The 14,934-nt window shown below is 36.8% G+C and overlaps 1 protein-coding gene across 1 annotated transcript in view; it reads left to right on the top strand.

The window, feature by feature from the left end:
• SOX6 (SRY-box transcription factor 6) overlaps positions 1-14,934 on the top strand; it is a 254,326-nt gene that overhangs the window by 109,180 nt on the left and 130,212 nt on the right. Inside the window, exons 5-6 of the mRNA XM_005153268.3 lie at positions 2,091-2,263; positions 5,912-5,980. Of these exons, the coding sequence (XP_005153325.1) occupies positions 2,091-2,263; positions 5,912-5,980 (242 nt within the window). The remainder of the gene's footprint in view (positions 1-2,090; positions 2,264-5,911; positions 5,981-14,934) is intronic.

The following is a 14,934-nucleotide window of genomic DNA, read 5'->3' as shown; positions in this document are numbered from 1 at the left end:
TAAATAGCCTTTGATTCATGATGCAAAATCTTCCAGACTGAATAACACAGTTTAAGAAGGCTAAGGTAAGTCTATGCTGAAGTTGCAGATAATTGAGTTCATGGCAATAGTGTAGAGCTCAATATAAGCTAATAGATCATGTAAGGCAGTATCTTCAGTGCGGACATTTTCCTGGCCCCACACTTGCCTCAGTTTACTTTCAGAAGTCTTTTTTTTTGTTGCTTTGAAACAACTGTTTGCATAGGACTCTTTTGCTTCAGTTGGGGATATCACACTAAGACTTTGCAATGAATTGGTCTGAATGTTAAAGTATCTTTCAGCTTTAACTTCATGCTACCATCATATTTCTTGTGACTAAGAAAATTACTAATCAATTCTAAACCTTCTACTGCAAAAGAGTTTACTCATTTTAGCTTGTCTGGAGGCCCATGTCACATGTATACTGAATTAAGATTTGGCATTCCAAGGTACTGGAACATCAGTTTGTTGCAGACTCTTTTAAAACTAAGATAGTTAACAGTGGCTGAGAAATAGAATATTTTCTGTACTTTATGTCATTAAATGCAATTATGAAACTAACAGGTACCCTTATTTCTGGGAGTTTGTTTTGTTTAGACTGGATAACTTAAGCCATGCAGTTTCTTTTTCCATGGAAAAAACTTACAGACACAGATTTACTTCTATGCTGCTTTTGCAAATGAAATTCTGTTTAAGAATCATATTGGTCCCATCATAGCATAATGTAGTAGAGCATCTTGGGTTTTTCACCTGCTTGTCAGGAGTCTATTTTGTCTTCCCACTCCTTATGAAACCTGTCAACCTCTTTCTTCTCTTCCCTAGAAGATATCCGTCTTACTGCTGGTAAGAATGTGGAGTCATAATTTTGGTGGCAGTTTCTCCATTCCCTCCCAGATCCTCTTCCTCACACATTTTCTTCCTCTTCAGAAGTCCTATGACTTTATCACAGTCCTCTATTTTGAATGGAAGAAAGGAAATACGTGAATACCCTCTCTTTTGTGCCACTTCTCATATCACTGTGGCAGGTTACAGACCCAGTTCTTGATTTGGTTCACTTATCTCTCAGTTCTCCTGTACAACATAAAATTGCTTCATTTATCCCACTTTCTACTGTAAACCCCTTTCAGATGTTCTTCCAATATTCCTCAACTGCTACCTTACTGTAATTATATTACCTCTTACAGAGCTGTGGGTCTGAGATGCTCACACAAGGAAATGCAGAATACAGCTCAAAAATATAGAAGCTGACACTGCTGTTTGTGACAGAGTAATAGGTTCATACATGAGATAGGGTATTTTTGGATTGATTTGCAAAAGGACCCTGTACTCTCTACTTAGGAGACCCATGCAATTTACCCATAAACAGACCATTAAGCATCATTAGTGCAAAGAATAAATGTACCGTAGTTTCATATTAATTAAGTGCTCTCTGTAGAGTAAACTTTGAAAGTTACATGAAAATTTTTAAGCCATCTTCTCAGGTTAGCATTTCTCTTAGGGACAAGTAGAGCTCTTTTTCAATTCACATTCCATAACCAAAGCTTACATTTACCCAAATGACCTACCAGATATATGGGTATTTTAGAGAAATGATCAATAAACTATTAAACTGATCCTTCCACTGAACAGCATCTTTTAACTATTTTTTTGTGTGTTTTTACATACTTGGGGGGGAAAAAGAAACCTCAAACAAAAACCAAAACCAAAAATCCACAGTTAAATATATAAAGTTAAGGAAAATTATGTCTAATAAATTGTGACTGTATTTATCACAGTGGGCAGATTTAGATGGAAAAGATATAGGGATGTGTACACAGTGTATCGTTAATTACTCCTGTCAGAAAAAAAAGAAATACTCTATATCTTTTCTGCTTCAATTTCTGTTATATCTTCCACTGCTTAGGGCACAGCAAAGCTATGTGCTAGATTATTCTTTTGGGATTTGTTAGTAAAATATATATGCAAGCTGCCACTTGAAATAAGCATGTTGGAAATTCAGCCATTCTTTGTGACTATTGCTTGGTAGCTATTGTCTATCTCATATTTACAGTCAATCTTTCCTGCACACTTAGGTACACCAGAAAGCCTGGCAGAAAAAGAGCGACAGCTCTCTACTATGATCACCCAGCTGATCAGCTTACGGGAGCAGCTCTTGGCTGCCCATGACGAACAGAAAAAGCTGGCAGCCTCTCAAATTGAAAAGCAACGGCAGCAAATGGACCTTGCTCGCCAACAGCAAGAACAGGTGAGGCTCCAAGAAAGAAATGTGCAAAAATGTCTCATGCAGAATGCCTACCATAAACACTGTTCTGCATGGTGCTTCCTTTCATCTTTTTTGTTAACAAAGGTTAAATATCTTCAGGAATGACATCTTTTTCCAGAAAGGAGAAATATTATAGGACCGTGAGAAAAAAAAGTGGGTGTGGGCATTCAAATAATTTCTTTCACAGAATAAATGGCATTTGATAGATTTCACAGTTCTTGTTTCTTGCATTGACATGCAAATTTGGGAGTTACAAATAAGCCAGACTATAACCATTATTTAACTCTTCCTCTTTTTGACAAGAAAATAATTGAACAAAAAACCTTAAGCATCTTTAAACCTTCAAATATCTTCTACAAGTAAGGTTTGATATGGGGCTTTTTTGTAGGTTTTTTGTTTGTTTGTTTTGTGTTTTGGGGGGTTTCTTGAAAAAAAAGAAAAAATTAAAGAACTGCTGTTGTGCAAAGAGCTGTCCTTTTCTCATTGTACAAAAGTGTAACAACAGTGATTCCATACACTAGTCCCCTAGGCATTAGATCAGACAGATCCAAATTAATGTGTGGTTTTTAGGAATCTGACATTATTACTAGAATTATCTTTTCAGTTAAATGTATTTTATAGGATATATACAGCAATATATGCTCTGTTGATTTTAATGAGTTGTGACGTCTGGTATTTTATGTGCTTGAGTATTTGCCCACATGTAGGAATATGGACTCATCCCCTAATGGAAAATAACATAAAGGAACACTGTAAAAAATCAGAAGTTAGAATGTCATTTAGCCATCCAGAGATGACACAGTAATTAACTATTGACACTTGTGAATAAGCTAGCACAAATTAATCTTGACACATTTGCAGACGAGTGATATCTTACAGTGAACACTTTGTAATTATATTTCAAAATGAAAATTAAATGACACTTAAAACTAGGTTGTCATGCTCAATGAAGCGAGCATGTAGCTCAACCGATAGGCAAATAAAATTCAGAATTTGAGCCACATGGTGCTTGTGTACCCTACTTCACTGTGTCAAGCCTATACATCAAGACTATGCTATGGTAATTGCATTGCAGGGTGTTGGATACATTTTGTATCACCGTACTGTTCCATCTAAGAGGAACCATTGACATTAGATGTTTTTGGGTATATTTCTGGTTTTCATCAGGAAATGCCTATTGAAAGGGTATTAAATTGTACATACACGTACAAAAAGCTGTTCACAAGCAGTCTGAACTCCAGCAGATCAGTGCCTTTGCACATAGACACAAAAATCTCATCCTTGCCTTGGCTATAGCTTCCCCTTTTAAGTAGCCAGGTCAGCAGCAGCACCAAACAATTCTGGACAAAGGCTACTGGGTCTGTGAAAAAAGATACAACACTTAGAAATAAACACCCATGATGCAGCTCCATGTGGTATCTGATTTCAATGTGAAATTACAAAGAATTCTTTTCCAAAGCTAGATATCATGATAATCTTTCTATTACCTTCACTGGTACACAGGGACAATGTGCACATAAACCCAACAGAGCTTGTCCTCGGTGACAAGCACTACATTTTTGAGGTGGAATAGCACAATTAGTATATTGCTCATTAAAAATAGTAACTCAAGCACTCATACAGGATTTTAAATATTCTCTGTAGCACAGTTACCTTTAGAGTTGCTTTTCCAAATGTAGACACTACTGCTGATCCCTAATCTGGCAACAGGTGATCTGAGGTCTTAGGAGCTGCCCATGGGTTACTTGGGCAGACAGTCTGCTAGCTGTTTGAGCTGCCTTTTTCACTAGCAGACTAGGGCATGCTTCTTCATGTCTTCATACACCATATTTTTATTGACTTCACTGGGAGATTTGTCCAGTAATATTTGAACAGGAGGCTCATAAAGGGAGTTCAGTCCCTCTTACAAGCATCAATGTAGTGGGATATGATAGTTGCCTGATTCCTTTTCTTTGAGGTGCTTTGCCTTGATCCAGCCTCAGAATCATGTAGACCTTAGTTTGTCTCTTTCAGGCTGTATGAAAGACATAAAATATTATGAGTTTTGTGTTGGTGTCCCAGGCAAAAGTGAGTTTTAACTGTAGCAGTGCAAAAAATTACAGGGTATTTTTTTGTATAAAAATATGTATATATATTTGTATGTATAAAAAATACACAGAGTATACAGTGAAAAAAATCATGGAGTGATTTCCAGGTGACAAAGTGAGAGATTAAGGAAATGAGACTTGATCCCTGTGTGCACAATTACAAGCTGTTAACACATAACTGCAGATTCCTTTTGAGTTAACCTGAACAGTTTGCACTAAAACTATGTGACTGTTTATTTCCAAATCAATCTTGCTACATTCCTGTGTTTTTTAATCATAAAAACATTTTACTTGCTTTTCTCTGTTTATAACAAAGAAAGTGTGTTCAGAAAATGGTGGGGAGGGAAGGAGATCAGGAGGGTGTTTGCCAAAACTGAAAGAGAGGATTTGAGTGACCAGACTACCTTTGTCACCACTTCTTGCTGTTTTATGTGGTTATTCTGCTCTAGATAAATATTTATAGGAGGGGAAATGATGTTTAAGAAATGAAGGTAGCAGAAGTGCTGAGGCTAGGATTTCCAGGAAACACAAATCTTGACCTTGTTTCTATCTGCTGCACAGTTACCCTTCTAAAGCAGAAGTCCAGTTGTTGCCTCAGCCCTTAAACTTTTTCTCTGTAGCAGCAGTACCTGCTACTCCTTGCAGGAAATAGCTCTGTGGTCCAAGGTCTGGATCCTGTTTGCTTTCTGCTCTTACATACTGATTTTAGATTCTCTGTGGGACTCAGGGGGTGGGGTGTTTGTGGCAGATTCTCTCTCCTTAGCATCTTAGTGTTCCCTACCCTGAATATTTGCTTCTCCCTGTCTATGTTAGCGAAAGGATAGAGTGAAACTTTACCCTCCAGATCCCTTACTGAAGCTACCAAATGAGGGTAGGAATATCTATGTATTTCACAGGGTTGTGCTGAGGATGAGTTACTGAATATCAGGTACTGCTTTTGTACAGAATGAGGCCCTACTTAAGTAGTTCCAAGGAAGACTTTGAGATTTACAAGGAAAGTAATGTGCTGCTCATTGTGAATGAAGTTAGAGAAGCTTACCCTGGGACCTTGTATTTATAAATGTTTCACTATTAGCTAAGGCTTCAGTTCAGCAAAGCAGGAAAATGTGTGTTTAATCTTAAGCACCTGCGTAATCCCATTTCCATTCAACAAAGCACTTAATTTTAAGCATGTGTTTCATTCCTATTGTAGCTAACAGGAATGCATCATAGTCAAAGATCACCACAGGCTTAAACACTTTGTTGAATAGTGATGAGATTATTCACATGCACGCAGATAAACCCATGTTTCTGTGCTTTGTGGAATTAAGGCCCAAGTGTTTAAAATACATATTTCTTACTGGCTAACAAGACTTTTATGGGTTTTATGTTGCATTTAAAGTGTTTGCATCACATACCCCTAAAATATCCTTTTTTCTTTTTTTGAAATAAACGATGCTTAATAAAAATATAATAAAGAATAGCTAATAAGATGTTTTCCACTCAATAATATTAAAGTTTCAATATTACTGTTTTAATTTAATGGCAATTTTATTTCTAATAGATTGCAAGACAACAGCAGCAACTTCTGCAACAGCAGCACAAAATCAATCTACTGCAGCAGCAAATTCAGGTCAGTGTGTTTTATTGCTCTCTTCTGATTATACTTAATTCCATTTGTGGAGAGGGAAGGATTTAAAATAAAGCAGCCACATGCTTTTCTAACAAGACTCGGTAAAGATGCTCTTTATGGAGGGTCTTTGTGTTTTAGAAAATTATTGTCAAACATCTTTTTGGTGGAAAGAGCTTTTCTTCAATGAGCAGAGTCTACTTCTGTAAGTTATTAAGTGTTTCTTAAAATCTTGTCTTTAATTCTGAAATCTGCAATCAGTTTGACTTGTATTTTGTCAAGTAAAAGCAATCTTGATCATTTTTTATAGATTTCCTTATTCCACAAAGGCAAAAGTTGCTATATAAGAAGGTTAGAAGAATGTTTTCCATTTCATTAACTAAAGCTAACAGCTGTAGAATAGGATTGAGACAGTACTAAGTCCTTGGGACCAGTCTGCTCTCTACAAAGACCCACAGGTATACGTGTTCCATATACTTTTGGAGTAACTGTACCTTTGTGTTCTGGAGGTATTCAATTATGGGTACTTGTACTCAGAACCTGGTTTAATTTTGTGCAAATATATAGGGAGCATCATGTAGGTAGACACACTGTTAACATGTGACTATTACCTCTTTGTTTTATTTTGGTTTGGTCTGACAAATGATTGTGCTGCCAATCGTTTCTTATAAGCTTGGACCTTTTTTCTTTACTCAGCTGATTGCCATGTTACTAGATGCCAAAACTGAATTTTTCCTTCCCTCATCCCGAAGGAATGGTTGTAAGTGCTCTTGTAAATATTGTAATGCAGGTGACAATTTTGGTTACACTTAAATGAGTTTAGTCAACATACATAAATGCATTGACACAAGGGATGAAAGACACAATTGAATTTTAAAGCACAGTTATTGTCATTTCCGTTTGAAGACTGCATGTTTGTGTTAGGTGTACATAAAGATAGAAGAGACATAGTAATAGTGAAAGGAAAAGATACACCATTTGCAAGTCTGGTTTCAGAAAACAAAGTGTCCTGCAAAAGAATCTCAACTTGCCATAAGAGTTAAGACAAACATAGGTGTCTGCTAAACAGAATAGTTACTTGCATATGTTCTACTGGGAAGTATCCTGCTTTGCAGTAAAAAGTTCAAAGGTACTTTATGTTTAAATTGACTTAATACTTTCCAGTAGCTTTACCCTTCCACTGACTCTAGGGAAATGTGGTCTTAGAATATGTTGCAGGTTCATTCTGAAATAGGTTGCAGGTTCAGTTTCTTCTTTACTCCCAATTTTTCTCTTACATAGTGCTGAAAACTCCCCAAGTTTTCTTTCCAATCCTCTCTTAGACATGTATGCAAAGAAGTGTTTTAATGATTGTTCTGTTCATCCGAGCTAAATTATTTATTGGTGATCCTTCCCTAAATTTGCTTCAAAATTCTTACCCTTATGAGCTACTCTTACTCCATAGATCTCAGTAGTTTGGCCTCTTTATTTATCTTTACAGGAATCTAATCAGTGTATTTGAGGCAGTGAGGTCTGCTTCCTTTCCCAGCTGGTTAGCCAGATTGGTAGTGGGCATCTTATTGCCTAAAGAACATTGTAGGTTCCAGTATGAAGCACTAGGCAAGTTGAACAGATGCCATCTCAAACACACATTGATTTTATGAGGACATTACTAAAAAAAATGCTTGTTAGGAGATTATTTCCTCAGCTAAATACCAGTTTACATAGTCCATTTGCTTGTGAGCCAAATGGTTTGTTTATTTATTCATTTGTAATTTTGTGACAACTTCTTTGGTAGCCAGAAGTTGCTTGGGAGTAAAGTTAGTTACTAAGTTGCCTCTGCAGTTTGTAATAGGTTTGCTGCTATTGAATTGGTGACAAGTGTTGCAGTTGGGATGTGTAGCTCTTTAAGGGCTACAGATGAAATGGAATTAAAGCAAGAGGCAGCTAAAGGACACTGCGGTGCTGGTTTTCTCAGGTCCCCATCTATCATCTTCCCAGGAAACCTCAGTACCAATACAGAAGTCACACTGGTTTCTCTGGGTGGAATTCATAAAAAAGTAGAAAACTGCGGTGTACACACTGTCTCAGTTCTCCAATGATTATTTTTATGGTGAACAGAAACAGTGAACAGTATTAGGCTGCTGGAAGGAGGCAAGGCTTGCATGTCTAGAACGGTTCTAACCTTGAAAACTGCTTGAGGCCCTGAAATCCCTGTGAATTCTGTGCCTTTTTGCCAGAATTCAGTTCTTTCAGTCTGAGGCTTGAGGACTGCTTCTGACCCCACCACATTCAGCTGAACAAGGGAGTTGATCTCACTGATGCTTGGAGCATCTTGCTATAGGTAGGATTTCCCTCAGGGGTGTGGGGATGTGTATATTTAAGGGATGAGCATTTGCAGGCTTCCCTCCTCTGGTGGGCAGGCTTCATTAGGGCAAGTCCTAAATTTTGGCTGAAATGTTTAAAAAAGGCAATGGTTATTCAGCTTCTCCGCAAAAACTCGTCATGGGTATTACTGTGACAGGTGACCCAAATTGCTTTCATTTGGATCATTTCTCTTCACCTTATTTCCCTGTACTATACTTAGTGTCATTGCAGAGCATTTAATTTTCTGTTCAAATCAGTATGATTTCCATTGCGTGGAAAAACTGGCTTCCTCATAAGTATTCTGTTTTAATTCAGCCACTAGAAATAATTCCTAATTATTTTTTCAGGTTTTAATCTATGCATTCATCTGCTGTATTTTCATATTAATCTTCTTGAATTTTGTCTTTCGGTCAGAAAGAGTGAGTATGATTATTGTGATAGTAAACAAACAAAAGAATAGTAACATAAAAGTTACAACTATTTAAACTGTCCTTGAATAGGAATCTTTTGAATCACACTTAAGACGCTGAACCAATGAGTCTTTTCTTATCCATGATTAACTACTGACAATTCAGGTAACCTGGTGAGCTGAATAAGGACTATCTCTTTATGTGAAGTACATGTCTAAAGATCAGGAATAATTACATTCCACATTAGCCCTCATAGCCTCTCTGACCTGGTTAATTAATTTTTTGCTAGGATAATAATAGCAGAAATAGATTTAAAGATATGCTTCATCATTAAGTATGTAACTGACCTGCAATTTTTAAGAGCCAAACCTTTCATTTATTACCTTTTGGAGACAGGTTAAAGCTCCTTGCAGTGAGCTTGCTGAAAACGCACAAGCTGGAATCCAGTTATTGTGAGTTCAGTTACGCTCTTGAAGTTGTCTCTGTAAACTGTATTTAGCATTGACAAGCAAGAAACAATTGCAATGCTACTGTTCTGGCACTAGGGAATATTCTCCCCCACCTTTGTTTCTTTTCTTTTATTTTTTTTCTTAGTTATCGATCATGAAACTGATCCCCTTCCAGCAAGCTCTGAACAGGACCAAATAAAGCCATTGAAAGCAATTTGATACTTCTATTGGCAGGGTACACAGATCAGATACTCCCTTGAAAGAGAGCAAGAGTTATAAACAAAGCTTAGAAGTCTAGGAATAGCCCCCAGCTTCAGCAAACCCTTAAAATATTTTGTAATTGTATCTTCAATCACAAATTACTTAGAAAAAACAGACCTTTTTTGCCTTTATATTTCACTGCTGTATGCTGTTTTTAATTGCCCACAGGCACACTGTTGTGATCTTCTTTGGAAGTTTAAATCCAGGATAAAAATGCAAATCTAATTATTTCTTTTATCTAATCTAATTAACTTTTACAAGTAATGATAGATGCACTGTAGCCTGCATCAAACATTTTAATAATGATGTTTCTGGATTAAAGAATAGGTAAAAGTACTGTAATTTATAGGCAGTCAAGATTATGGCAGTAGAAATGTAAATTATTCTGGTGGCTTAATAAACTGGAGCTGCAGTTTGTTAATTTACAGCAGAAAGGATACGTTTCTTTTAAATTCCAGTTTGTTTATGAATAGGCTCCCAGCTGTCATTGATATCTTTTTTCTTTTCTTTATTTTTTTCTAACAGTTCAGTTTAAAAAAAATAAATCTGTGTCTAGATCCATTTTGCAATGCAATTGTATACACATGGAAACAAGAAATGCTGTTATGTGCACGTAATGTGTAGTTGGCTGCTAAGGCTTTGATTCAAGTTCATGGGGCTCTGCTGTATGCATGGCATCGCAGCTCCCGTCCAGCTCCTGATTTGCTTAGTGAAAATGGAAACTAATCCAATGGAGGAAAGATGAATATGTTAAACATCAAAGTCAGATGTTTTGTAGTTTATTTATTATTACATAATGTCTTATTAATAATGTCTGAAGTGATTATTTGATAATTACCCAAGCAAAAGGTCTATAGGCCAACTTCTTCCAACAGAAGCCACCTTCGTGGCTGGCTGGTTTGGTATTTTCTGTCAGCTGTGTGGAAAGAGAAGTGACATGACAATGTGGTGGTGACCTAAGCAGAAAGATACACTGTGTGTGCTAAACCTTCACCCCTCCTGAGCTACACTTAAGCATCTGGTCTTGCGCCTTGGTACCTCGTTGCAAGGATCCTTCTAGCTGCTCTGCTCCTGAGGCACTCAGCCCCTGGAAACAAGATTTATCCTGGCAAAGCAGAAAGTACTTCTGGGTTTGACTTTTAACACAGTCCTTAAAACTGTATGCAGTCTTGAGGTGGGGGTTGGGTTTTTAAAGATCTGTATTGTGACGGTCTAAGAGTTAAATTAGCTGTCTTGCTGTTTTCCAATTCACTGTATTTTTTTCTTTTTTCCTTTAAATAGCTTTGTTTCGCCTACCCATGTCTAAACAATTTGTATTTAATGCAAAAATTAAGCCTTGTGTATCTCTTTCATATGACTTCTCTAATTATAGAGCAGTAAATGGTAGAATAGCATATGTTAGCAACATGAGCAGCAGTCTATGAAATCAGCTACAAGTTAATAAAATGATCTTGTGGTGGTGTTGGCCAAATGTTAGCACACATGTTTCAGAAAGTGGTATTTCAACAGACTTGAAGAATAGGACTTTGGCACATGAGCGCCGAGCGTGATCTGATGTGTGTAAATTAGTTAAACCAGAGTAAATGCCATTGTTTCTCAGGCTCATGTTGGTGGAGAAAGTGATAGTAGCTGCCCTCCCACTTTCCCTCTCCCACTTGTGTTTTAAAATTGGAAATGAAGGGACAGGCATCCCCAGTCAAGTACTGCTGCTTCATTTGCTCTGGGTGTGCTGCACTGCAATCTTGCCAGTGGCTTAAGGGCTTGTTCTCAGCCATGCCTTTGTCAGAGCCAGGAGCTAAAATCTCATTGATTCTATTGAGCCCAAACACTCGTTCTACAACCTTTGCTTAGAGTAGGGCTTCAGATTTTGAGCCCTCTTAATTTAAGGGCAGATTATACCAGCTCCTAAATAACAGCAGAGGATCAAGCAAATATTTGCTACCCACCTGTACTGCTGCCCAGGGGTCACTCTCAGCTGGTGGTCTGCCTGTTCCAACCAAGCATGGAGCGACATGCTGTGGCAGCCTCAGTGCTTTCTGGTCCAGGCATCCTTGTCTGTCTCCCAAAGAGTGTGGTAGAGATTATACCCTTCTGAGCTTCTCTGATGCTATTCCTCTGTTAGTACAGGAATGCATTGCACCTTCTGTCAGTCTGCATAATGTAATCTTTGCAATATTGCAAAATTTGCAATAATGCAATAATAATGCAGTATTTGCTCCAGCACTGAAAACCAATTTCCCTCCTATGTGGCATGTGCACAAACTAAAATGGATAACAGGGAGCAGAAATTGAGCTGACTGGCAACCTACCAATGGGACTGGTCCTGTGATGTCTTATTTGCTTGAGTAATACTTGCATAGCCAGGATTTGATGACTTGTATATCTAAGTGTTGTTACGTAAGTTTAGCAGAATTCAGCATCTCATATGAGGTGGTTTGAATATCAAAGATATGAATAAGGCAGGAGTTTTAGGGCATGTAATTTCTTTTATTAGACAAATAGATGTAGTTGGAAAAAAACAGCACATCAGCTCTTTTTCAGGTCTTACATCAGCGTTACATTGAAACATTCCCAGGACTGACAGAAATTGTGTAAGATACTGGCCTTTCATTTCTAATTAGTTACTTTTTCAGTGATGACTTTTGTGATTGACAACCATGTGATGACCAAGAGGGAAAACAATCACAATTTACATTACATTTAAAAACCAAAACAAACCAAATGCAAACAAAACCAAGTACAGTATTTGACACACTTATCAGGAGGTGGTAAATAAAGAAAATAGTGAATAAATGTTAATATTAAAATTACTCGTTTTATGGCAATATTCAGATATACAGGCAAGACTGGAATGTGGTATCAGGTCAAAATTTCTGTTTGCAGAAGCAGGTATTTGGAGAAATGATGAAGTACAGCCCCACATAAAAAGGCCAAAATCTTAATAATTTGTAATGAATATTGTAAAGTACTTTTAAAATTGTAATAGTACTTTATAAATTGTGATAGTACAAATAAATTGTAAAGTGCTTTTTAAAATCTCAGAGTAAAATCTTAAATTTACTAGGTGGACTAAATCCTGGCCTACAGAATCAATATAGTTTTTAGTTTTAATTCTGGGAATGCTACAGAATGCAAGTGTATTACTGAATCAGTTTGTGCATAAAAAAAAATGTATTTTAAATATATTTAATGTCGTGATAGCGAGGAAGAAGTAAGTGCATTGCTGTCTGAATGCATCCAGGAATTATGAATTCACATAAAGGAAGTAGTAGTATATATGAACTGGTAAATGAGCAGACCAGATTCTGTTTAACATTTGGTATACATTTGATGGCATATATGTAAAAGTAAAGTGAGTGTATATTACTAATGTTCACTGTCTTGTTCAACCAGATAACCCAGACACTTGCAAAAATGTCAAAGCATAGCTCCCAAGGAAAGGTGAGTGGGCTTGTCTGGAATTTACCTATCTAGTTTTAAAGTTGTTGTTAAGTAAGGAAAAGCTGGTTTATGGCTGCAGTTTGCACCCTGACTCCTTTTGTCTGTTGCGTTAGAAGCCCCTCTCCCCAAATAATAGATAATATAGTGACTTGTGTTGTATGCAAGGCTTCCTTGCTTGGAAGAACTAGTCTTCTATATAAATCTTGTATATATCATCTTCAGCAAGTTGGGCATTTGCACATCTTGGGTAAATTATGTCTATATTGAGAATCTAAGAAGTTACACAGTGTGCATTCCGTACTTGAGGGATGGGAAATAAAAATTGATATACTGTGCGACACATGATATAACACAGTGAAATATCTTTAAAATTCCAGAGGGATACACTGACATCACCACACTTAATTCATATGCAGTAACTCCCACAAAATGTTATTAATTTTAAATTGAAGTTTGCAATCATTCAATAAAAAGAAAATAAATGATGTAAATAGTATACAATGGTGCATTATGAAATGATGTATATATCTTATTCTTCCACCCAAAATGACAGCATGTTAAGAAAACATTAAAGTTGTAACGCCAAATATTAAAAGCAAAGAAATTCACAGTTGATGGTCAAGTGTAAAATCCATCTTGAGGCACATCACTGCCTCACAGTATGAAAGGGCACTTCTGAGTTAGGGAACTTTGTTTTAAAGTAATATATTTTTCATTTTTATTCTGTAAATAAGAGATTTACCAGTTAGAGGAACATATAGTTGGTTTTAAATGTAGATCAGGTAGATTAATGAGTAGTATGAGAACTTGCTACAGGTAACAAAATAAACGTTGTAGCACAGTGTACACCTAATAGCCTAAGCACAGACTTGAGATTCCTTATTTGACATAGCAATTTATATAAGATATATACAGAATCAGACTTTTCTCAGAGGAGGAGTTAGGCACTTCTTTTTTGCTCTGACGTGAGTGATTCGTAAGAAGAACTCTACTATCCCAATTCTAGCTTTGCCTTTTTAATCTCATTGAATATTATTGGTGATATATTTTCAGGATACTCATCTCCTGTGTAACTGCATATCTGAGTGTCTCATAAGCTGAAGTGCATTATCCTCACAACACTCTTTTAAGGCAGAATAAAAAGCATATAGATATTTGGGGGCATCTAATTTTAGATATCTAATTTGGGTGACTGAATTAGGACTTTTGGCTCCATATATAAAGCAGTCCAGGTGCTGTGAATTACCTTCTGTTGATTAGATGAAGTTCCTAATTTAAACACCTAAGTTACATTTTCTAATTCCTAAGTGACTTGATCCAGTTCTTATATGAAATTTGACAGACTGGAAATATGTGGTTTCAGAATTCATAGGGTGGTTCTTTAATCTCTTGATCTTCTTTTCTGTCATACTTTGTCTCCTTATCACTTGCCTTAACTTACTCTGTTGGAGCTTTTAGCCAGAGTGAGTCCCCTTTACCCAGAGAGAGAAATGTTCATCTCTTCCTCTCCCCTGCCTCAAATGAAAACCATTTCAGCAAGCTTGAGTCTCCCGTGTGGTTGAGCCACTGACCATAAGTGTAGCCACTGGCCTACCGAAAAAGGCAAGTGGAGACAACTCCCACTGAAGAAGTCTGTAGTTTCCCAAATCCATGTATTTTTCTTATAGATGTGGAACAACTTCCATGGCAGTGAAACATCCTTTGAACAGTGACATATTGTGACAACAACATTTTTTGTTTGAAGAATGCTTATATTACTTGTCGGTCCCGCACACATTTTGTAGGATATTCAAAAATCTTGCTTGAAACAGCCGTTAAATAATGTTTTTTATTTAATCAAAATGACTGCTTCTAAATTAAGAACTTGCATGCCATATTTTAGGCCAGAATATGTTTTTACAGCCAAGTTATAAACCTCAGAAGAAGGGGGCTTATAATGGAAAGGTTGACACAACATTAATTTTAGTGTTGTAAATGCAATGGTATAATTTTGGAAAAAAGCCCTTATAGCTCTGCTAAGATATTAATTGCAGGAAATTACAGCATATCC

Source organism: Melopsittacus undulatus, chromosome 4 (genome assembly GCF_012275295.1).
Source record: "Melopsittacus undulatus isolate bMelUnd1 chromosome 4, bMelUnd1.mat.Z, whole genome shotgun sequence".
Lineage (NCBI taxonomy): Eukaryota > Metazoa > Chordata > Aves > Psittaciformes > Psittaculidae > Melopsittacus > Melopsittacus undulatus.
This window is presented reverse-complemented; position numbering and strand designations above follow the sequence as displayed.